General features: G+C 56.0%; 6 protein-coding genes across 6 annotated transcripts; all 6 read left to right on the top strand.

Moving 5' to 3' along the window:
- Positions 1 to 899: 899 nt before the first annotated feature.
- On the top strand, positions 900 to 3,283 carry PFLUO_LOCUS8062 (uncharacterized protein; the record flags this gene model as incomplete). The annotated part of the gene is made up of 4 exons (XM_073785760.1): positions 900 to 1,335; positions 1,404 to 1,943; positions 1,999 to 2,052; positions 2,103 to 3,283. The coding sequence occupies 4 exons, from the start codon at positions 900 to 902 to the stop codon at positions 3,281 to 3,283; spliced, it is 2,211 nt and encodes a 736-aa protein (XP_073642084.1).
- Positions 3,284 to 3,938: 655 nt separating this feature from the next.
- Positions 3,939 to 5,125, top strand: PFLUO_LOCUS8061 (uncharacterized protein; the record flags this gene model as incomplete). Its single annotated transcript, XM_073785759.1, has 2 exons — positions 3,939 to 4,679; positions 4,757 to 5,125. 2 exons carry the CDS (start codon positions 3,939 to 3,941, stop codon positions 5,123 to 5,125), a joined length of 1,110 nt encoding a protein of 369 aa, XP_073642083.1.
- A 714-nt stretch (positions 5,126 to 5,839) lies between these two features.
- PFLUO_LOCUS8060 (bifunctional phosphoribosylaminoimidazolecarboxamide formyltransferase/IMP cyclohydrolase) lies at positions 5,840 to 7,827 on the top strand (the record flags this gene model as incomplete). The annotated part of the gene is made up of 4 exons (XM_073785758.1): positions 5,840 to 5,855; positions 5,911 to 6,037; positions 6,102 to 7,587; positions 7,672 to 7,827. The coding sequence occupies 4 exons, from the start codon at positions 5,840 to 5,842 to the stop codon at positions 7,825 to 7,827; spliced, it is 1,785 nt and encodes a 594-aa protein (XP_073642082.1).
- Positions 7,828 to 9,376: 1,549 nt separating this feature from the next.
- On the top strand, positions 9,377 to 14,808 carry PFLUO_LOCUS8059 (Clathrin heavy chain; the record flags this gene model as incomplete). Its single annotated transcript, XM_073785757.1, has 5 exons — positions 9,377 to 9,415; positions 9,480 to 9,500; positions 9,736 to 10,107; positions 10,172 to 14,392; positions 14,452 to 14,808. 5 exons carry the CDS (start codon positions 9,377 to 9,379, stop codon positions 14,806 to 14,808), a joined length of 5,010 nt encoding a protein of 1,669 aa, XP_073642081.1.
- A 1,666-nt stretch (positions 14,809 to 16,474) lies between these two features.
- Positions 16,475 to 20,123, top strand: PFLUO_LOCUS8058 (pyruvate carboxylase; the record flags this gene model as incomplete). The annotated part of the gene is made up of 2 exons (XM_073785756.1): positions 16,475 to 19,948; positions 20,016 to 20,123. 2 exons carry the CDS (start codon positions 16,475 to 16,477, stop codon positions 20,121 to 20,123), a joined length of 3,582 nt encoding a protein of 1,193 aa, XP_073642080.1.
- Positions 20,124 to 20,701: 578 nt separating this feature from the next.
- PFLUO_LOCUS8057 (uncharacterized protein) lies at positions 20,702 to 22,534 on the top strand (the record flags this gene model as incomplete). The annotated part of the gene is made up of 3 exons (XM_073785755.1): positions 20,702 to 21,071; positions 21,173 to 21,451; positions 21,519 to 22,534. The coding sequence occupies 3 exons, from the start codon at positions 20,702 to 20,704 to the stop codon at positions 22,532 to 22,534; spliced, it is 1,665 nt and encodes a 554-aa protein (XP_073642079.1).
- Positions 22,535 to 24,358: the final 1,824 nt, after the last annotated feature.

The raw sequence follows: 24,358 nt of genomic DNA, 5'->3' as shown, positions 1-24,358 counted from the left end.
CGTTCGAATGACGCTTGCCGAGCGGAGTGTGCCGGCGAAAAAAAGTGGCATGTTATGGTGTTTTTTTCGCATCGCATCTCCTTTCGGTGCCTGTTGTGGCTGCAACGGTTGTGTGTCCTTGCAGCATAGACTTTCTTGTCCAGCGTCTCTCGGTATCTCATGGCGGGCCTTTTTTTGTTCTTGCTTTTGTGATTGCGTTTTCCCGTCGATTTTATTTTTTCGAAAACCAAAATCGCGCTTTCTTTCTCCTGGGCTGTTGTGGAGGATTTCGAGTGGGAATTGTTTGCATTCTGTACGGCGTTGGCTTGACCTATCCCCCCCGTGCAGAGAGGAATGGTTGCCGAATGGGATCTCTTCCTATGTTATTTTCCTTGTCTGTTTCTTGTCTCAGATCCGTGGAGGATATGTCGGAGACCACAGATGGGCGCGAGATGTCGAGGCCTCGCGAGAAGGAAAGCCTTTTTAATGCAGGAAAAGTGTTTGATTTCCACCAAAACGTTGCCCATTGCGTAGTTTTTGTAGATGTAAATTAGGGCTTGATGTGATGCCTGACTGCTCAGGTGTCATGTCAGCTATCGCGATGCCCGTCCAATCGCGGCAAGGAATCTGCGGTCACACACCCTGGCTTCGATTTCCCTCCCTCCTTTTCATTATTGTTCCCATCAATCATCATCATACTATATACTCTTCACCCCCCCTTGTTTCCTTCCTTCGCCTCTGCTTCCCGCGCAGCTCCTGAGCTCATCTCCGGATCCTGCCTTACTTGCTCGATCCTCCTACTTGGACGGGGCGACCGCGCCTCCAGTCCCTACAAAGGCCAGCCACACTCACGAATTCCCCGATCCTAGGGGGGCGCCACCGCAACCCCAGACCTCCCAATTCCACCCGCATCATCTAAGATGGCAGAAGTCGACAACCCCCCGATGGACGAGTCCTTCCCGGCGTCCGAAGCCGCCGACGACAATGCCTCTCACGGCAACACCGCGAGCGCAACGGTTGGGACAAGACGACAGGCCAACGGCACGATTGGCTCCGTCTACTCGGGCAACAAGATCCGACATCTCAAGAAAGAAGACGGCATCCCCCTCTGGCGCAAGGATATCCAGTATCAGTTTCTGAAGCTCGTGTTCGAAGACACGACGCCGGTCTTCACGCGGTATCCGGATGGTCAGAAGAAGTGCGACTTTGCCGATATCTACATCGATGCTATGGCCCGGAGTAGTAAGACGAGCAAGATTCTCAAGGATAAGTTGCAGAATGATAAGCCTGCTGCGATTAGCATGGCAATGGTCTGTTTGCTGGTGAATTTCGGGCGCATGAATACCACTCTCAACTGTATGTCTGGATTTTTCTTCTCTTTCTTCTGTTGAAGAATACTGGCTAACGGTTTTTGTCCCTGCTAGTCTTCCCCGAAATGCGTGCCCAGCTGCGAACCTACCACTCCATCCCTTCGCTCCAAGCGCACCAGGACTCGAACGCCTACAAACAGCTCCAGGATGCCCCGCGCCTGAAGTCGATTCTCAAGGGCGCATCAGAAGACGTCGACCAGCCCAACACTCTGGACAAGATCAAGCGGCAGGATGTGCCTCGGACCAACCCGGTCAACCTCATCTTCGTCCTGGCGCAGTACGCGCCCAAAGTTTCGGAGACGCATTTCTTCCCGCCTAGGGACTTCTTCGACCTCGTCATGAGGTCCACGCTGAGCAGCCAAAGTCGCGCTCGAGCGTTCCTGTGGTTGATGTGGTGGTACTTGGAAAGTGACTTCAGCCGCGAGGCTGCGCTCAGCAATCCGTTCGGCGCGGGTCTGGATGGCGATGGGTCGGATGGGTTGCCTCTGAAAGTGCCTGCTTTCGACATTTTGACGGAGGAGCAGGCTAATGAGGAGAATGTGGATTCGCCGGAGGAGTTGGAGTACGGAGAGGCGAAGAGGCTGGAGCGCAAGCGTATGTGTCTTATCATTTCTTTCGCTGAGGACCCTATACTGATTTCTGTTTGCAGGCATTCTGGAAGAGGAAGAGCCACTACCCCGGGTTCCCAAGCGTCCCAAGAAAGGTTTGTGTTCTTCTTTCAAGATTCGTGTTCTTTCTAATCCTATGTCACAGACTATGGTTTCGAGGAAGACTCATTCGCGGGCGACTACTCTGGGTTTGGAGGACGCAGCTCTGCCGTGTCCACTCCTCTCCATCCTTCCGCCAAACGCACCTTGGATGATGAAGATGATGACGGCGCCATGGGTCAATATCGACCACGCAGCAAGCAGATGAAACGAGAGTCCTCTCTCAACCGAGCCGCGGGCCATCAGCGCCTCATTCTCAAAACCAGAATGGATCTTGATCATACTCCGGATGCCTCACCTGCGCCTCCGGGGTCTGGCCATCCCGTTCTCAACCGGTTCATCCAGGAGCCATCGATTTCCCAACCATCTGGTGGTGGACGTCGACCGCGGCCATTGACTCAGCACCAGCTTGCCGTTGAGCACAACCGTCGACAGCGGATTGAGTATCTACTTGCCAAGCGCAAGTCCAACGCATATCGCGTTCTCCGGGCCAAGCGGGAGAGCGAGATCCCTTTCTCGCGTTATGGCCGCCAACTACATAGTCTGCCGGACGGCTACGATTCAGAGGATGGAGAGAACTCCTGGGGCAAAGCCGGTCTCTTCTCCAACCCGGACGAAGAAGATGACTTTGGCGAGTGCGCCAGTTTCTTCCTGTCCGTGGCGCGAAAGGCATCTCGGCGACTGGACCGTTGGGACTACGAGAGCGCCAATGGGCCCAAGAGAGACCGCAAGAAGGAGCGCCAAGAGCGACAGCGGGTCAAGGCCGCCATGGAGGCAGAGGCGCGAGCTGGGAACCGGTCGCGTGCACGTCCGTCGCGTGGTGGTGCAGCCGCCAAGCGCAAGTCTGGCGGTGCTGCAGTTGCCTCCGGCTCGGCCAAAAAGCCCGCTGGGGGCTCAGGCTCGAAGGGCGGCCGCAGCCGTCCCTCCAATGGTCCTGCCGGCGCAGCGGCCTGGGAGGCCGAGCATACAGCTGGGGACGACTACATGGAAGGCGAGTTGGATGATCTCGACCGCGAGCTGCTGGGCGAAGCCTCCGGCGACGAAGGGCCGCGCCGGGGCGCCGGTCTCGACGAATATGCGGGCGAAGGAGGAGACTCGTCGGACGAGGAAGAGGATGAAGTCGACGACGAGAACTCGTCTACCTACGATGGGCCAAATGGCTACGGGCGGCACGAGAGCTCGTCTCCTATTCCCGAGACTGCTGCTGCTGCTAGTGCCCATGAGTGAGGGCTGAGGATATTCTTCTTTTCTGTGTATGATCATCTGTGTACCACGTACTTCTGTTTGGCGGGGTTTACTCATTCAGCTGTTTCACATTCCACCACCTACCACTACCTCCTCCATGTACTATGTCAATCGTAGACGGACCTCCGAGACAATCCGAGACAGGGATAGGTGTCCATGCTGCCATGTGAAAGTAATCAAGTGCAACCTGTTAGGCTGAACAATGTGTTGTCCATCAGGTGGATACGTGCAGCCGGGCAAACCGCAGCGGGTCATTCCCCCGGTTAGCCCTGACGTCTTTCTTCTTTTCTTTCCTTCTCTTTCCTTTCCTACTTCATCCCCTCTCTCTTTTTCCTCCCCACCAACTCAGTCGATTTGCCGGGCCTAGACCGCTGTTGTACAGCTCACCCGCTCGTGCATCGGTTCCGCGCTGGCATTTTCTGCTGCTCGTCTAATCCGCGCCCCGTCTTCATTCCTCAACAAACACGCTCTGCACGATTCGAGGTCCCTCTTTCTCGACACTGCTGGGGTCTTGTATCTATTTCTTCGATAACCAGTGATCTGGAAAACTCGATAGGCACCACGCCGCAAGGGCTTCCTCACCCTCTCACATCTTCCAACCTACCTACCAAACCCTCAAAAATAACCCCCGACCACCATGGCCGAGCAACCTCGCATCCTGCGTCCACGCCCGCGCCGCGTCTTCGACGTCACACCAGCCTCGACCGAATCATCCGAACCCCCTACGCCCGCCGAGCCCGCCAACAGCCCCGACCTGCTTAGCCCCAACCAGGACATGGGGTCGACATCGGCGAGCGTCAGCCGCACAGGCTCGATCATGAACTTGACCTCCTCCACGTTATACGGGATCTACTCGCCGACGGCATTTAGCGGGTTCCGCGGTGAGGACAGCCCCTGGGGCACGGAGGCACTGAACACGCCCACGGCCGAATTCCCGCCAGAGCCCTCGCAGCGCGAGGCGGTCAAGTCGGCCACGGAGCCACGCCGGTTTGCGCTGCGACGCACGCGCTCGCGGCTCAGTCATGGCTTGGTCCGTGGTGTGATTCTGCCGCAGGCCTTGAGCAGTGCGTTGCTCTTTGGCTTTGGGGTTGTCTACGGCGTCATCACGGTTCATTTGCATGATAATCACTGGATCACACCGGTTAAGCTTGAGAACGTTCACTACTACGACTCGTGGCTGTACTTGGGCTTCTGGGGGCTGGCTGGAACCGCGCTGGGGAATGTTCTTCCCTGGCTGGATGGCTGGCGTGAGAAGGGGCTGGAGAATCAGGATAAACGGGGGAATAATGCCAGAGAGGAGGAGACGGGATATCGCTCTCCGTCGTGGGTGGCTGTCGCTCGGAGTGTTGGGGCGTTTGTTGGAATTGCTTTTGCGATGGTGAGTCTCTCTTTTTTTTTTCCTTACGCGTGTAGCTCTTTTTGGTTCGACAACAACTAATTTTGCTCAAATTACAGAGACGACTTCCCTGGCAATCCACCACACAAGCATCGCTGACCCTCGCTCTCGCCAACCCCGTCCTGTGGTACCTCATCGACCGCACCAAGACCGGATTCCTCCTCGCGGTGATTGTCGGTATCGGGGGCATGGGCGTGGTGCTGGGCCTGAAACCCGAGCTGGTCCCTAGCTCGACCGGCCCGTCGTTCGGAACGACGCTCCTGAATGGAACCGGGCTGGAGAACACGCTGGGTGCCGAGCTCACGCAGGAGAGCGTCGCGGTCCGCACCTGGATTGCCAGTGTCATTTTCTGCGCGTGCGTGTGCTTTGGCAACATCGGGCGCCAGCTAGCTATCGGGGCTATGGGCAGTGATACCCTCTCACAGTGAAATGTTATGCTATAAGTTTTTTTTTCTGCCCAACTGTTTGCCGCCACATAATTTGGGATGGGATCTCTAATGGGCTGGATTGATGGTGGGATAGAAAGCAGGCACAAAAGCTATTGTTTTATACAGGATAGGATTATTGGATGGCATGGACGGCACAATAGAAGGGGACATTATTATCATCTGAGATGTAGAATCAATCATTGCAATTCCCACCACTTAGACCCGAAGGTCCAGGCAGGGCACTGCACCCAAGATCGACCCTGTGCCCATCAAGGACACTCGGTCTCCATTCTCTATACGATTTCCGTACTTCATCAGACAAGTCCTCGTAGGAACGCTTTTTGAGAAGAATGTTGATTATTTTGCGTTGTTCATGAAGAAAAAAAAAGAAAAGAGGAAATGCGGACCAGCGACGAAAAGCTTTTGACCGTGGGGTCAGGTGACTGTAATCCCGTATGGTCATTGCCATACCGAGTAAGTTACAGCCTGCCTCGCCGATCGCGGGAGTGCGCTGGGGGGGATGGGACCCCGCGGCGGGACACTTTTTTTTCTCTCTTCTTCTCTTCTTCGTCTTTGGTTCTAGAGTTGTCACATTCACCTGGTGGGTTTTCATCCTTGTCTCTTCGCAATTGAAGAGGTTCAATTGGGGGGAACACGAAACGGACTTCGATCGCTGACCTTTCTCTGCCCAGTGCCGACTGTCGAGGATTCATCATGTCTGAAAAATCCGGTATGCTTTGATATCTCGCCGATTCATCCGTCGCTTTGTGCTCACAGTCGTCCAGCTATTATCTCCGTCTACGACAAGACTGGCCTGCTGGACCTGGCGAAGGGCCTGGTCAAGCAGAATGTCCGTCTTCTTGCTTCGGGCGGTACGGCCAAGATGATTCGGGAGGCTGGGTTCCCTGTTGAGTGAGTGTGATCATATATACATGCTGTGTTGGAAAGGGTTTGTTAATGTTGACCCATCCTTCAGGGACGTCTCGGCCATCACCCACGCCCCCGAGATGCTGGGCGGCCGTGTCAAGACCCTCCACCCGGCCGTCCACGGCGGTATCCTCGCCCGTGATATCGAGTCCGACGAGAAGGACCTCGCCGAGCAGAAGATCGCCAAGGTCGACTATGTGGTCTGCAACCTGTACCCGTTCAAGGAAACCGTCGCTGAGGTCAACGTGACCATCGACGAGGCCGTGGAAGAGATTGATATCGGCGGCGTGACCCTGTTGCGCGCCGCGGCCAAGAACCACAAGCGCGTCACCATCCTCTCCGACCCGTCGGACTACCCCGAGTTCCTCAAGGAGCTCGAGACCGGTGAGATCACCGCATCCAGCCGCAATCAGTACGCCCTCAAGGCCTTCGAGCAGACCGCCGACTACGACTCTGCGATCTCGGCCTTCTTCCGCAAGGAATATGCCGGTAACGGTCTGCAGCAGTTGTCCCTGCGCTACGGCACAAACCCGCACCAGAAGCCCGCCTCCGCCTACATGGTCCAGGGCAAGCTGCCCTTCAAGGTCCTTAACGGTTCTCCTGGTTATGTCAACCTGTTGGACGCCCTGAACGCCTGGCCTCTGGTCAAGGAGCTCAAGCAGGCGCTGGGCTTCCCTGCCGCCGCCAGCTTCAAGCACGTTTCCCCCGCCGGTGCTGCCATCGGCGTGCCCCTGAACGAGAAGGAGCGCAAGGTGTACATGGTGGACGACATCCCCGGCCTCGAGACCTCCGGTCTGGCGCAGGCGTACGCCCGTGCCCGCGGCGCTGACCGCATGTCCAGCTTCGGCGACATTCTTGCCCTCAGCGACGTGGTCGACGTGCCCACCGCCAAGATCATCTCGCGCGAGGTCTCGGACGGTGTCATCGCCGCGGGCTACGAGCCCGCCGCGCTGGAGATCCTGTCTAAGAAGAAGGGCGGCAAGTACCTCGTCCTGCAGATGGATGAGAGCTACACGCCAGCGCCCGAGGAGACCCGGACGCTGTTCGGCGTGACGGTGACACAGCACCGCAACGACGTAGTCATCTCCCCCGGCAAGACCTTCAGCACGATCCTCACTCCCAAGGACCTCACCTCCCTCCCCGAGGCCGCCCTCCGCGACCTCACCGTCGCCACCATCGCTCTCAAGTATACGCAGTCCAACTCGGTCTGCTACGCGCTCAACGGCCAGATCATCGGTCTCGGCGCCGGCCAGCAGAGCCGCATCCACTGCACCCGTCTCGCCGGCGACAAGGCCGACAACTGGTGGATGCGCTTCCACGACCGCGTCCTGGGTATCCAATGGAAGAAGGGCACCAAGCGCGCTGACAAGAGCAATGCCATCGACCTGCTCTGCTCCGGTCAGCTTCCGCGCAACGACGCCGAGAAGGCTGAGTATGAACGTGTCTTCGAGGAGGTTCCCGTTCCCTTTACCGCGGAGGAGCGCGAGGCTTGGCTGTCGAAGCTGAATGAGGTTGCCGTCTCGTCCGATGCCTTTGTATGTCTCCCTGCTTTGTGATTCCTATAGCCCTCCCTTCCCCTTCCGTTTCCAATCATGCTAATCTCTTTGTGTTCTGCTCAGTTCCCTTTCATCGACAATGTCTTCCGCGCCGCCCGCTCCGGCGTCAAGTACATCGCCGCCCCGAGCGGTAGCCAGAACGATGGCCCCGTCTTCGCCACGGCCGAGAAGCTGGGCATTGTCTTCGTCGAGCAGGGAACCCGTCTGTTCCACCACTAGATTGATGGCGTGGCCTTGGTGGAAGTGAAGATAAAAAAAGATAGTTACACGGGTGGCGCGGATATGATGATAAACATGTCTTTTTTTATGCGTTTGTGTTATGACCTAGGAATTTGCCAATATATATATATACCTTTATCGGATAGACTTGATTCGGATTTGGTTGGGTTCTTGTTTCTTGTCTTTGAAGAACGTGTCTGCAATATATTGTGTGTACGTTGTCTCACGGCCAGATATATATCCGTTCGGTCACACCAATTCTCAACATGGTAAACCAAAGAAATCTCTTTCATGCTATTTTCCCTTCTTATTTGGGCTCTATTCATTGATTTTTGTACACTATTTGCTTTATTTATTCTACTGTGTTCGATAGATAGATAGTCTGCTGTGAGGCTGCCAAGGGCACGTTCAGCCACTGATGTCGGGCGCCCCACCTGAGTCGACAGGGGCAATGGTCCCTGCTGGTCTTCTTGGGAAGGAATGCTTGATGATTTCTTCTCGACCTGACATTTGTAATTAGCAAAGACATGGTAACTATTGCATTGAACAGCAAAGTTTACTCAGTTATTGTAGTTATCTCAAGTTCCCCAATTGAATAAATTTGACGTCATGGCCTCAGCTCGGGAGGCTCGGAGCAGATCAACACAATGGTGATGATATACCGACCTACGAGGAGATAGAACCCAGCATAGTGGCAGCATATGCGGACACAGTTATAGGCATGCATCCACATGGCTAATATCCAGTGGACACCCTTTCGCGTCAGCACCGGTGTAGTCGCTCTGTTTATCCTGCTGTTGATCGTGTCCAGTCAGCGGACAATGCAAGATCCTGCGGAACAGACCTCCCATGCCAACTGTATGCAGCTGCTCTCTGGCCCGTCTGAGCCCAGGGACGGCGGCCATGAGCTACGAAGCCGAGTTTGGACCTGGAGGTATGTACCATCTACCCCAATCAAGGAACAGCATCACTGATATCCCGAGCTCAGTGGCCCTGCTTGGGATGTCCGAGTCCAATTGAAGCTCAAGTGGGTGTTACATGATCCATTGGCCCTTGCGATCATGGCCAGCTGACCCCGACCTTACTAAATAGAGCCCATGCGCAGACGGTGTCAAGTGTGGATTGGGCCACGCGGTGGCGGGGAACTATGAACTGTCTGTCCCTCTCAGAGCTGGATGATGTGAATATGTTTGAGATGGACGAGATAGCACTAGAGGCATTCTGGGCGAGAGTGTGGACCTGTTATCTGCAGTACACGGCGTGAAGGAAGGCACATCACGTTACCCTCGCCCATTCACAAGGCCCCCGTATCACGTGATGCCACTCCATAAGCGACACCTCAGCAAGGACAAACAGGGCCTCCTGAGGTCACTTCCGCTTCTTACTTCTTCTACCCCAACAATCACCCTCCCTCTCTTCCCTCCCACTCTCACTCACCTTCTTCTTCTTCTCTGGTTTTCTTTCCTAAATTTCATTTACCTCTCACCTTGGAATTGCTTTGCGTGGCGTTTAGCTCGGAGCACGAGGTCGTGTTGCGGCCTACGTAAATATGGCTCCTCTTCCCATCAAGTTTACAGAGTTGGTCAATGTACGCTCCTCCTGATTTCCCCTGGTTACTCTGAGAGCTGAACTGACCGGTCTGGATTCTTTAGTTGACCAATGTCGGCATTGCGGTATGTGTCCTGTTTGTTCCCTTCGCCGTCGCTTGGCAGCTAGCTCCCGCTGCATGGCGGATGCGCTGGTCGCGTCTACAAAGGCACCCTAGGCTATCAAGTGCGGTCGCTCACATCTCTCCTTTCTCTACAGCCGGCATCTATTGGTTTCAACTCATGTGTGAGTGCTCCCTATCCCCTCTGAACAACAGCCCACGGACTCCCCGGCTAACGTGGCCTTGTCCCCCCATTGCAGACCCTAGAATCGGATCACTATGTCTGCGTCCGCCAGAAGCTCGATGATGAAGACAAACCCCAGGTCATCATCGTGGACCTGAAGAACAACAATGAGGTTATGCGTCGCCCAATCAACGCCGACAGTGCGATCATGCACTGGACGAAGAACATTATCGCCCTCAAGGCTCAAGGCCGGACGATCCAGATCTTTGACCTGTCAGCGAAGCAGAAGCTCAAGTCGTCGGTGATGAATGAGGATATTGTGTACTGGAAGTGGCTGAGCGACAAGTCTCTCGGTCTGATCACAGACACCGCAGTCTACCACTGGGATATCGAGGATGGCACACAACAGAACCCGGTCAAGATGTTCGACCGGCTTCCCAATCTTTCGGTATGTCTTGTGCAGCACCCAGATAGAGGTATGGTTTACTGACTGTCGTTCTTCTCCCCCTTAGGGCTGCCAAATCATCAACTACCGTGTGAACTCGGAGGAGAAATGGATGGTGGTCGTCGGTATCGGCCAGCAGCAGGGCCGGGTTGTGGGATCGATGCAACTCTACTCCAAGGAACGTGGGATCTCGCAGTTCATTGAGGGCCACGCCGCTGCTTTCGCCTCTATCAACGTTGAGGGATCGCCTTTGCCACACCACCTCTTCACCTTCGCCGTTCGAACCCAGACGGGAGCCAAGCTCCAGATTGCCGAGATTGATCACCAGGAGCCCAACCCTCGCTTCCAGAAGAAGGCCGTGGAGGTGTACTTCCCTCAGGAAGCCGTCAATGATTTCCCCGTCGCCATGCAGGTGTCCAGCAAGTACGACGTTGTCTACCTTGTGACAAAATATGGATTCATTCACCTGTACGACCTGGAGACCGGCACCTGCATCTTCATGAACCGCATCTCCAGCGAGACCATCTTCACGACAGCCTCGGATTCCGAGGGAGCTGGTGTGGTTGGTGTTAACCGCAAGGGCCAGGTCCTCTCCGTCCGCGTCGACGAGAGCACCATCATCCAATACCTGATGGACAACCCGGCCATGTCGTCAATTGCGGTGAAGCTTGCCTCGCGCGCCGGGCTCCCGGGGGCAGACCACTTGTACCAGCAGCAGTTTGACAACCTCATCGCACAGGGCAACTTCTCCGAGGCCGCCAAGGTCGCGGCAAACTCCCCTCGCGGGTTCTTGCGCACGTCGGAAACCATCAACCGCTTCAAGAACGCTCCCCAGACTGGCCAGATGTCCGTCATTCTGCAGTACTTTGGTATGCTCCTTGACAAGGGGTCGCTGAACCGATATGAGAGTGTGGAGCTCGTCCGGCCTGTGTTGCAGCAGAACCGCAAGCACCTGCTCGAGAAGTGGATGCAGGAGAACAAGCTGGAGGCCTCCGAGGAGCTGGGAGATATTATTCGCCCGTACGACATGTCTCTTGCCCTCGGCGTTTATCTTCAGGCCAACATCCCCCAAAAGGTGGTTGCTGGTTTCGCCGAGACCGGCCAGTTTGACAAGATTCTGTCTTACTCCAAGCAGGCTGGCTACCAGCCCGACTACACCCAGCTGCTCCAGCACATTGTCCGCGTGAACCCCGAGAAGGGTGCCGAGTTCGCTACTCAGCTTGCCAACGAGGAGACTGGCGCCCTGGTCGATCTCGACCGCGTGGTGGACGTTTTCCTGTCCCAGAACATGATCCAGCAAGCCACTTCCTTCCTGCTGGATGCCCTAAAGGACAACAAGCCGGAGCACGGCCATCTGCAGACCCGCCTGCTGGAGATGAACCTTGTCAACGCGCCCCAGGTGGCGGATGCCATCCTTGGCAACGAGATCTTCACGCACTACGACCGTCCCCGCATCGCCACACTTTGCGAGAACGCGGGCCTTATCCAGCGCGCTCTTGAGAACTCGGACGACTCTGCTTTCATCAAGCGCAACATTGTCAAGACCGACAAGCTCAGCCCCGAATGGCTGATGAGCTACTTTGGCCGTCTCTCTGTCGAGCAGACGCTGGAGTGCATGGACACGATGCTGGGCGCCAACATCCGCCAGAACCTGCAGGCTGTGGTGCAGATTGCCACCAAGTTCTCCGACCTTCTCGGTGCCAACCGCTTGATCGATCTCTTCGAGAAGTACCGCACTGCCGAGGGTCTCTACTACTACCTTGGAAGCATTGTCAACTTGAGCGAGGATCCTGAGGTGCACTTCAAGTACATTGAGGCTGCGACCGCCATGAACCAGCTCACCGAGGTCGAGCGGATTTGCCGCGAGAGCAACCACTACAACCCCGAGAAGGTGAAGAACTTCCTGAAGGAGGCTCGCCTGACCGAGCAGCTGCCTCTGATCATCGTCTGCGATCGCTTCAACTTTATCCATGACCTTGTTCTGTATCTGTACCAGAGCCAGCAGTACAAGTCCATTGAGGTGTATGTGCAGCGTGTAAACCCCTCGCGGGCTCCTGCTGTTGTGGGCGGCTTACTCGACGTGGACTGCGATGAGAGCATCATCAAGAACCTGCTCGCCAGCGTCGACCCGGCCGTCATCCCGATTGACGAGCTCGTCTCCGAGGTCGAGAGCCGAAACCGACTGAAGCTGCTTCTGCCTTTCTTGGAGGCCACTCTTGCCACGGGCAACCAGCAGCAGGCTGTCTACAACGCCCTCGCCAAGATTTACATTGACAGCAACAACAACCCGGAGAAGTTCTTGAAGGAGAACGAGATGTACGACACCTTGACTGTCGGCAAGTACTGCGAGAAGCGTGATCCCAACCTGGCGTACATCGCGTACCGCAAGGGCCAGAATGACCTGGAGCTCATCAGCATCACGAACGAGAACGCAATGTACCGCGCCCAGGCCCGCTACCTCGTCGAGCGTGCCGACCCCGAGATTTGGACCTTTGTTCTGAGCGAGAACAACACTCACCGCCGTTCGCTTGTCGACCAGGTTATCGCCACTGCGGTCCCCGAATCGACCGAACCCGACAAGGTGTCCATTGCTGTCAAGTCCTTCCTCGAGGCCGACCTTCCTGGCGAGCTGATTGAGCTGCTGGAGAAGATCATCCTGGAGCCCTCTCCGTTCAGCGACAACGCCAGCTTGCAGAACCTCATGATGTTGACCGCTGCCAAGGCCGACAAGAGCCGCCTGATGGATTACATCCACCAGCTCAATGAGTTCTCCGCTGATGAGATTGCCGAGATGTGTATCAGCGTGGGTCTGTACGAGGAGGCATTTGAGATCTACAAGAAGGTCAACAACAACCTGGCGGCCGTCAATGTGCTTGTGGAGAATGTCGTCAGCATCGACCGCGCCCAGGAGTTTGCGGAGCGCATTGAGTTGCCCGAGGTCTGGAGCAAGGTGGCCAAGGCCCAGCTGGATGGTCTTCGCGTGTCTGACTCGATTGAGTCGTACATCAAGGCTGGTGACCCGTCGAACTACAACGAGGTGGTCGAGACGGCCACCCACGCCGGCAAGGATGAGGATCTCATCAAGTTCCTCCGCATGGCCCGCAAGACCCTGCGGGAGCCGGCCATCGATACCTCGATGGCCTTCTGCTTTGCTCGCCTGGACCAGCTTCCCGAGCTTGAGGACTTCCTTCGCTCCACCAACGTCGCCGATATCGAGGCGTCTGGTGACAAGGCCTACGAGGAGGGTTACCACCAGGCGGCCAAGATTTTCTTCACCAACATCTCGAACTGGGCCAAGCTGGCGACCACCTTGGTGCACCTCGAGGACTACCAGGCTGCCGTGGAGTGTGCCCGCAAGGCCAACAGCGTCAAGGTGTGGAAACAGGTCAACGAGGCCTGCGTCAACAAGAAGGAATTCCGCCTCGCGCAGATTTGCGGCCTCAACCTTATCGTCCACGCCGAAGAGTTGCAGACCCTTGTGCGCCAGTACGAGCGCAACGGCTACTTCGATGAGCTCATCGCCGTGCTCGAGTCGGGTCTTGGCCTAGAGCGCGCTCACATGGGCATGTTCACCGAACTGGGCATTGCCTTGTCCAAGTACCACCCGGACCGCGTGATGGAGCACCTGAAGCTGTTCTGGTCCCGCATCAACATCCCCAAGATGATCCGGGCCTGCGAGGAGGCCAACCTGTGGCCGGAGCTGGTGTTCCTGTACTGCCACTACGATGAGTGGGACAACGCCGCTCTGGCCATGATGGAACGTGCGGCCGATGCCTGGGAGCACCACTCGTTCAAGGACATCATTGTCAAGGTGGCCAATCTGGAGATCTACTACCGCTCGCTCAACTTCTACCTGCAGGAGCAGCCTCTTCTCCTGACCGACCTGCTGCAGGTCTTGACCGGTCGCATTGACGTCAACCGGGTTGTGCGCATCTTCCAGAGTTCCGACAACATCCCTCTGATCAAGCCGTTCCTGCTCAACGTTCAGACCCAGAACAAGCGGGCCGTCAACGACGCCATCAACGAGCTTTTGATCGAGGAGGAAGACTACAAGACCCTGCGCGACTCCGTTGACAACTACGACAACTTCGACGCCGTGGATCTTGCTCAGCGTCTTGAGAAGCACGATCTCATCTTCTTCCGCCAGATCGCCGCCAACATCTACCGCAACAACAAGCGCTGGGAGAAGTCGATTGCTCTCTCGAAGCAAGACAAGCTCTACAAGGACGCCATTGAGACCTCTGCCATCTCTGGCAAGTCCGAGGTGGTTGAGGACCTCCTTCGCTACGTAAGTTGCTTTTTTTTTTAATTGTTATACGACCACCCCACTAACTTGCTCTCTACTAGTTTGTGGATATCGGCAGCCGCGAGTGCTACGTGGGTATGTTGTATGCCTGCTACGACCTCATCCGCCCCGACGTGATCATGGAGATTTCGTGGCGCAAGGGCCTGCACGACTTCACGATGCCGTTCATGATCAACTTCCTGTGCGAGCAGACGCGCACGATCGAGATGTTGAAGAAGGACAACGAGGAGCGCAAGGCCCGCGAGACGACCCAGAGGACCGAGGAGGACAACACACCGATCCTCGGCGGCTCGCGGCTGATGCTGACCCAGGGCCCTGGCGGCGCCCCGGCCAGCCCGATGCCATACGGCCAGGCCAATGGCGTGGCCCCGCAGGCGACCGGATACCGCGCGTTCTAAGTGTGCTCTCTCTTTCTCTCCATTTTTACTATCCCTGCGTTTCCTGTGTATGTGTAACATAAAGCGACGCGAACCATTATTGATCTGGGGAGCAAAAGACATGACCGATATGGAGGTGGGCTGATGCTGGCTGGGCTGGTTGTTGAAAGAGGGCAGGATGTGACATGGCGGCCTGTTAATCTTTTCTTTTCTTTTTTCTTTTGTTCTCGTTTATTTTTTATTTCTGGACTTCTCTTTCTCGCCCGAATGTATTTGATAGGCTTGCGTTTTCTTCTCTTTTGTCTCCCTCTTCTGTGACTGAGTAATGGCATTGCGTTCTTTCAACATTCGATGGCGACTCGTAGATCTGATTGTGAGCTGCATTGATGCTGGTCTCCGCTGGCCGGCTACAGGATAGCTACAGAATAATGAATGATACGCCATGGGCCTTGTGCATCGCTTGGTCTTGCATTGATTGGTCTACGCATGGACCGCGATAACCAAACCCTCTGCCTCTTTGCGAACTATGATCTAAGAGCTAGAGCTTTCCTCGGCTGGAGGGAATGCGGGCTAGGATTTACCCCCCCATTGAGAAGCATGTGCGTGTACACCCCTGGGTTTGCCATGAGCGCGCCAGATTTAGTTATGATTAGGGCACAGCCTTTTTCCGATAGAACAAAATCTCCAGAGAAGAAGGAAAACAATGACGAGATATGCCGCTGTTGTTTGTCCACGCTTGCAACAACTGCATCCCTCCGTCCCGGGCCGCGCTTGGCCGCGGACCGTCTAGCCGGATGTTGGATCTGTGACACGGGAGATCCTCTAACTTAGTTCTGCAAAGGTGCGATCGGAGGAATATGGTCTCAAGCGAATGTTCCCGACATTGTGTTAGTCTTCCCCGGTTATTGTAGGAACAGGTAGGAACCAGCGAGGGTTCTCCGAGAGTCAGCCGGGCCCAGCCCCAGTTTCCCGCCAGGCGTCTCCGGAAATCGCTCGTTTCAATCTGTCCCGAGCACCGAGGTTGCGGGGGGGAAGATCAAGGTGTGGCCTAAATGACCCGATGGGGCGGATGAGATCACCGTATCCTCGGGCTTTTGAAAGAAAAAAAAGTCACAATAGTAGCATAGTAGGGGTGCTGATAAGTAGTTAGTTAGAGAGTAATGACTACACGTAGGAGAAACTCGATCCTTGGGACCTCCTGTCCGCCCGGTGAACCGGTGAGGTGTGGGCGAAGGCGGTAGACCAAGTACCCGTTACCTCATGACGGTAGTCAACTCCAGGTGTTCCGGAAGTACTGGTGACCTGGTGACCCAGTTACCGGGGATCAACGAGAATCACGGGGCTGCCCCTCCATTCCCTCCTTCCATCCTTTTTTTTTGGAACCTTTCCCTGCTCTTTTCTCCTTCTTCTTTCTCTCGTCCCTGTCTCTTACTCCTATCCCCCAGTCTTCATTCCTCTCTGGGTTGGAGGCCGCATTGCTCGTTCTGCAATTGTGCCAGCCACCGCGCTGCTGCCCTTGTGCCGAAACCGGCCTCGACTCTTGTTTGGAGCTGCCAGCCAGCTTCCCCAGTGAGTCAGATCCCTCCAATGCCCGCGGCCAGCACCATTGACTTTTTCCTACATCAGCCTCTGTTATATTTTAACTGCTCCCGACCTCTGTTGACCCTCCTCCCCTCCATTTCACACCATGGCTGCCCCGCACCGCCAGCCGGAGGAGGCAATCGATGACTCCGAGTTCATCGATGGCCGTGTTGAGCACCACCAGGACTCCGTCCACCGGCGCCTGCGTGCCAACTCCACCATCATGAACTTCCAGAAGATCCTGGTGGCCAACCGTGGCGAGATCCCCATTCGAATCTTCCGGACAGCCCACGAGCTGTCCCTGCAGACGGTTGCTATCTTCTCCCACGAGGATCGCCTGTCCATGCACCGTCAGAAGGCCGACGAGGCCTACATGATCGGTCACCGGGGGCAATACACCCCTGTCGGCGCCTATCTGGCCGGCGACGAGATTGTCAAGATCGCGCAGGAGCACGGCGTGCACCTGATCCACCCCGGCTACGGTTTCCTGTCGGAGAACGCCGAGTTTGCCCGAAAGGTCGAGAAGGCGGGTATCGTCTTCGTGGGTCCGACCCCGGACACCATTGACGCCCTGGGCGACAAGGTTTCCGCCCGTCGGCTCGCCATGAAATGCGATGTCCCGGTTGTCCCCGGTACGGAGGGTCCCGTCGAGCGCTACGAGGAGGTCAAGTCCTTCACCGACACCTATGGCTTCCCCATCATCATCAAGGCCGCCTTCGGCGGTGGTGGTCGCGGCATGCGAGTCGTTCGCGACCAGGCTTCGTTGCGCGACTCCTTCGAGCGCGCCACCTCCGAGGCCCGCTCCGCCTTCGGTAATGGCACCGTCTTCGTCGAACGCTTCCTCGATAGACCCAAGCACATTGAGGTCCAGCTGCTCGGTGACAACCAGGGCAACATCGTCCACCTGTTTGAGCGTGACTGCTCCGTCCAGCGTCGCCACCAGAAGGTCGTCGAGATTGCCCCCGCCAAGGACCTCCCCGTCGATGTGCGGGACAGGATCCTGGCGGACGCCGTGAGACTGGCCAAGTCGGTCAACTACCGCAACGCCGGTACCGCCGAGTTCCTGGTCGACCAGGAGAACCGCTACTACTTCATCGAGATCAACCCGCGTATCCAGGTCGAGCACACCATCACCGAGGAGATCACCGGCATTGATATCGTCGCCGCCCAGATCCAGATTGCGGCTGGCGCTACGCTGGAGCAGCTCGGCCTGACTCAGGACCGTATCTCAACCCGCGGCTTTGCCATTCAGTGCCGTATCACCACCGAGGACCCGGCCAAGGGCTTCTCCCCGGACACCGGTAAGATCGAGGTCTACCGGTCTGCCGGTGGTAATGGTGTCCGTCTGGATGGTGGTAACGGTTTCGCCGGTGCTATCATCACCCCTCACTACGACTCGATGCTGGTCAAGTGCACGTGCCGTGGCTCGACTTACGAGATCGTCCGCCGCAAGATGCTGCGTGCCCTGGTTGAGTTCCGTATTCGCGGTGTCAAGACCAACATTCCCTTCCTGGCCTCGTTGCTGAGCCACCCGACCTTTGTCGATGGTACCTGCTGGACCACCTTCATTGACGATACCCCCGAGCTGTTCGCGCTTGTCGGCAGCCAGAACCGTGCCCAGAAGCTGCTGGCTTACCTGGGTGACGTGGCTGTCAACGGCAGCAGCATCAAGGGCCAGATCGGCGAGCCCAAATTCAAGGGTGAGATCATCAAGCCTGAGCTGAAGGATGCCTCCGGCAAGCTCGTCGATGTCTCGACACCCTGCCTGCGGGGATGGAAGCAGATCCTGGACAAGGAAGGACCCGTTGCCTGGGCCAAGGCCGTGCGTGCCAACAAGGGTTGTCTTCTCATGGACACCACCTGGCGTGATGCTCACCAGTCGCTGCTGGCTACGCGTGTGCGGACAATTGATATGCTGAACATCGCGCACGAGACCAGCCATGCTCTCGCCAACTCCTACAGTCTGGAGTGCTGGGGCGGTGCTACCTTTGACGTCGCCATGCGTTTCCTCTACGAGGATCCCTGGGACCGCCTGCGCAAGCTCCGCAAGGCTGTGCCCAACATCCCCTTCCAGATGCTGCTGCGTGGTGCCAACGGTGTGGCCTACTCTTCCCTCCCCGACAACGCCATCTACCACTTCTGTAAGCAGGCCAAGAAGTACGGCGTTGACATCTTCCGTGTCTTCGATGCCCTCAACGATATCGACCAACTCGAAGTCGGTATCAAGGCCGTTCAGCAGGCCGGCGGTGTGGTCGAGGCCACCATCTGCTACAGCGGTGACATGCTGAACCCTAGCAAGAAGTACAACCTGGACTACTATCTGTCGCTGGTTGACAAGATCGTCCAGCTGGGCACCCACGTGCTCGGCATCAAGGATATGGCCGGTGTGCTCAAGCCCCAGGCCGCTCGCCTGCTGGTCGGCTCCATCCGCGAGCGCTACCCCGACCTGCCCATCCACGTCCACACCCACGACTCCGCCGGTACCGGTGTGGCTTCTATGATTGCCTGCGCGCAGGCCGGTGCTGACGCTGTGGACGCCGCCACCGACAGCTTGTCTGGCATGACCTCGCAGCCCAGCATTGGTGCCATCCTCGCCTCGCTCCAGGGCACCGAGCACGACCCTGGCCTCGACCTGTCGCAGGTGCGTGCCCTCGACACCTACTGGGCTCAGTTGCGTCTGCTCTACTCGCCCTTCGAGGCTGGCTTGACCGGTCCCGACCCGGAGGTGTACGAGCACGAGATCCCTGGTGGCCAGCTCACCAACCTGATCTTCCAGGCTAGCCAGCTGGGTCTGGGCCAGCAGTGGGCCCAGACCAAGAAGGCGTACGAGGCTGCCAATGACCTGCTGGGTGACATCGTCAAGGTCACTCCGACCTCCAAGGTCGTTGGTGACCTGGCCCAGTTCATGGTCTCCAACAAGCTGACCGCTGAGGACGTCGTCGCCCGCGCCGGCGAGCTGGACTTCCCCGGCTCCGTGCTGGAGTTCCTGGAGGGACTGATGGGCCAGCCCTACGGCGGGTTCCCGGAGCCGCTGCGTTCCAAGGCTCTGCGCGACCGACGCAAGCTGGACAAGCGACCCGGTCTGTTCCTGGAGCCTCTGGACCTGGTGAAGATCAAGAACGACATCCGCGAGAAGTGGGGCGCGGCCACGGAGTGCGACGTCGCCAGCTACGCCATGTACCCCAAGGTGTTCGAGGACTACCGCAACTTCGTGCAGAAATTCGGTGATCTGTCGGTGCTCCCGACACGATACTTCCTGGCCCGGCCTGAGATCGGCGAGGAGTTCAACGTCGAGCTGGAGAAGGGCAAGGTGCTGATCCTCAAGCTGCTGGCTATCGGTCCGCTCTCCGAGCAGACCGGCCAGCGCGAGGTCTTCTACGAGGTCAACGGCGAGGTGCGCCAGGTCAGCGTCGATGACAGCAAGGCATCAGTCGACAACGTTGCGCGCCCCAAGGCCGACGCGAGCGACAGCAGCCAGGTCGGCGCGCCGATGAGTGGTGTCGTTGTTGAGATCCGCGTCCACGATGGCCACGAGGTCAAGAAGGGCGATCCGATTGCGGTGCTGAGCGCCATGAAGATGGTATGTTCTTCTTTGTTTTTTTTTTCTCTGCGTACCTTATCTATTCAGAGATGCTAACTTGTTCTAGGAAATGGTGATCTCTGCCCCACACAGCGGAAAGGTCTCCGGCCTGCTGGTCAAGGAGGGCGACTCGGTTGACGGCCAGGACCTGATCTGCAAGATCGTCAAGGCATAGAATGTGTATAACCAGGCTTTGCACGAGTGATACGTGATATCTGAGCGTTTAATTTGGCCGTTTCCCTTTTCCTTTTCTTTATCTTCTTTTTTGGCTCTTGTTGGCTAGTCTCGAAAAATGCAACGCTTGTATATGCTAGGCTGGGGAGCGGTAGCTTCACGATATTTTTTATAAGGCAGACTCGAATCACTACCGATTCTGTCCCGACTATAGACAAAAGAGACTACCCTCACCACTGACCGGTCCATCTAAGACCAGCGCAATTCCGTCCGCTCGGCGCTAGATCTGGACCCGACTTCGTCCCCCGCAAATCCACTTATCTCCCCTGCGACTTTGCCGATCTGCTCGTCTACCATTACCAATGGCGTCCTTTCTCGCATTCTATAGACTACCTCGGCTAAGGGTTATCTGTGGGGAGGACGGAATGGAAAGAGATAAATACAGAATTGCAGTCCGTTTGGGCTAGGGCATATCAGCTCACGAAATCACGCCATTGCCTCCCTCCCCGACCAAACTACCTAATATCACCACATGGGCATAAAACACACCCTCCGCGCAAACAACCACCTCCATTGAAGATGGAGACCACTCGCCGACCACACATCCACTCCCTCGCTCACCGCGGCGTCATCCAAGGCGTCACCGTAGCCTCAGGAACCCCAGCCCGCCCTGGCGCAGACCTGTGCCACTACTTCGGCGGCGTCCGCTACGCCCTCGCACCGCTGCAGCGCTGGCGGCGCGCCCGCCCTCTCCCGTCAACATTTTCCTACGGCACTAAGGATGCCCCCGGGCGGTGCGACGGCGATGCGGCGCTGTGCCCGCAGCCTCATTTCCGGGATGACTCGCCATTGAACCCGGACGCGTGGAATGAAGATTGCTTTCAGTGTAATGTATACGTGCCTACCGGCCCGGTGCCGGAGGGTGGATGGCCGGTTTTCTTTTATATTCGTATGTCCGAGTCCTTCTTTAGTGGCAATTTGAAGCGGATTGTTGTACCGAATTGGATTGAAAGTGATTTGACTGACACTTCTTTTTTTATTTCTATTTAGATGGCGGGTGGCTTCAATTCGGCACACCGAATACTCACCATCCGGAGGCGTTGCTGGGTGAGACGGATTTCAAGTGTGTGATGGTTATGCCTGCGTACCGGTTGAATCTGTTTGGATTCCTGTACTCTTCTGAGCTGGCGCAGGATGCTGCCTCTGTTGGCGAGACGGTGGGGAACCAGGGATTCTGGGATCAGCGATTGGCGCTGGAGTGGACGAGAGACAATGTTCATCTATTTGGGGGAAATCCGGGGAATATCACGGTCTCGGGTTATTCGGCAGGTACGCATGATGCGATTGATTGACCGGAGCATTGGATTTATGTCATTGACGCTTGAAATATCTCCAGGTGCAAACTCCACCTTCCACCAGCTGGCTTTTGATCTCCGTCAAACTGGCGACAAGGCCATTATCCGTCAGGCATGCATCTTTTCCAATGGACCGGCCGTGCAGCCCAAGAGCCCTGCCGAAACGCAGACACAATTCAACCAGCTAATCACAGCGCTGGAGATTCCACTCTCGCTCTCGGCGGGGGAAAAGATAGCTCGTCTGCGATCCATTCCAGCCTTACGACTTCTGAACGTAGCCAAGGAAATCGAAGTGCACCAATTCCGCCCAGCAACAGATACCGACTTTATAGTACCCAGCCTCTTCGAATCCCTCGACAACGGCGAATTCGCACGCAGGCTACTCTCCCGCAACGTTCGCCTGATCCTAGGAGAATGCCGCGACGAGCGCCATCTCTACGGCATATGGTTCCCACCAAAGGCCAACAGCCTCTCTGCGCTGCGCACCCGTCTGATAGCCGACTACCCGGAAACCATCGTCGATGCCCTCATCCCGCTCCGCTACCCGGGCGGCCGTCTTCCGCCCGACTGCACTAACTGGTCCGTCGACGCCTGGGGCAAGATCTACGCCGACATGCAGGTCTACCAGATGCAGCGCGGGCTCATCCACGCCCTTACATCCAACCGCGCAGGCATTGACGCTTCGCGTTTGATCCACCGGTATCGAATCGAGTTCCGCGCCAAGTGCGTCGATGGCAGCTTGCCGCCGGAGTGGGGAGTGACGCACTCGTCTGACTTGTCGCTCTGGTTCTGGGGGAATGGCGATGTGCTCACAGAGCAGGAGAAGAAGATCACGCGTGAGGCGTTTATTGCGCCGCTGAGCCGTTTTGTTAAGGGTGCGCAGGCGGCGACGGGGCCCGATGGCTTTGGTTGGGGTGCGAGTGGGAAGAGGGTGCGCGCGTTAGCCGCTGATGGGAGGGTGGAGATTCGTGAGCAGGATCCCTTGTGGGATGAGTCTATTCGGGTGTGGAAGCGTTTGAAGGAGCTGCGTGGTGATGTGGAGCGGTCGAGGCTGTGATATCACCACGTAGACCGTGGCTTCTAGTAGATCTATTTCCTCAGTTATACAGCCCAGACAGATATACAATGTTTTTTCAATCATTCTTACTATTTACCTTCACTATGCATTTGATGCTCTGTCCTGGGCCTAAACGGTAGATATAAGGCCGTTGAACCTAGACATGTGCTTAGCCTAATTATGGATAGAACTTCCTCTTTGTTGCAGCTCTGGGCGTAATCCAAGTCCTAAGAACATACCTGAGCATCTCCTCTGGCCTACGTAGCCCAATCGCAGATTTAATAATCCTTGTCTCGTTTCTATCGGGATTGAATGGATGGGATAAGTCCAGATTTGAAGCTTACGCAAACTCCTCCTACTAGCAAATAGAAGACGCCTCGGATTTCACGGAGATAATTAATTGCAAACGGAGATCAAACCCCTCGGCAGAAACGCAAATAGGACTATTTTTATTGTAGAGAAGGAGCGCGTAGTAGTTAGTCTCCTGTTGCGACTGGTTGGGTACTAGCAGCCAGGGGGCCACGACCTAAGAGTCAGGGATCAAGATCCATCCCTGCTCACCAGGTCCAGTGAGAGCCAAAACTAGATCTGACCATATGGAAAGCTGAAACTGTAGCATATGAATTCTGTACAGGGCGACAACAATCCAGGAGGCTCAGACTATATTTGTCTCGAAATCCAAGTGAGGCCGCAAAATCCAACATCAGCCTATCGATAGGCGCCAAACTCGCTAACCCCAAGCTGCAGTGCAACCTTTCGGCGCAGCTGCAGCAAGCGGGGGTTGGTCATACGCACTCAAGTCCCATAAAGACGCAATTTTTGGGGCCAGTAATGCCATATAAGTCCATCAGATCCTGTTATGAGTCTTTCGCTTTATCTTTCGTTTCCGCTTTTTCCTAAGAAGATTCACCCATATCAAATCTATCAGCAACAACAATGAGAGCCTCAAGACCACCATCTAGATCTAACCTCGAATTCGTTCCAGGGTCATTTCCTCAGGATGATAGGCCTGGTGGCTCTTTATCTCTATTTCAACCATCTCCAACCCAATTGGATATTTCGTCTCCACCAAGGCTTCATTTACAGCAGATTCATCTTGAGGATCCCTCGGATGGAAGCACAACAATTGATGGAGATTCTTCAGAATACACGCTAGCTCCGAATCACCAGAGCTCCATGTATGCGGATCTGCACAACTCTACCCCCAGTCCCAGTCCCAGTCCCAGACCGCAACTTGTCCCTAAATCTCCACGGCACGCGACTAGAAATCTTTCCGTTGCTTCTGCTTCTGCTTCAACAAGGACCCCTGATAACATTCCTGTGGTGGATAACCCAGATATTGGATCTGCTTCTTCCCCCGTACTTGCTACCGAAATGCATCGAACGCCTGGATCGCGGGAAGAGAACAGTGAGAATAGACATGAAAGCAACAGGCCTCGACGTGAAGATGACACATACAGCGTGCGTCAAGAAACACTGCCTCCAGCTCCAATATACAATCTTGGGCTTCAAAATGGGCTGGGAGCTGTGAAAGAAGAGCTCGCCCGGCTGGCAAACACAATGCGCCTTTCTGGGCTGGTCAACAATTCGACCACCAGTTTTTCCAAGCTTCAAGAAGAAACACGACAGTTGAGCAACTTCAAATATCCAGAAACGCGCACTGTGGGGTTTATCGGGCAATCCGGTACTGGTGTGTTGTGAAATCCTGATCTAGTTTGAATGCAAGGGCATCAACTGACATTAGATCAGGAAAAAGCTCTGTCATCAACTCACTGCTCGATCAGCCAAACCTAGCACGATCGGTGAAGCTACCTTGTAACCCAG

This window comes from Penicillium psychrofluorescens (genome assembly GCF_964197705.1).
Source record: "Penicillium psychrofluorescens genome assembly, chromosome: 5".
NCBI lineage: Eukaryota > Fungi > Ascomycota > Eurotiomycetes > Eurotiales > Aspergillaceae > Penicillium > Penicillium psychrofluorescens.
The sequence above is the reverse complement of the archived record's forward strand: the minus strand, read 5'-3'. Positions and strand labels throughout refer to the sequence as shown.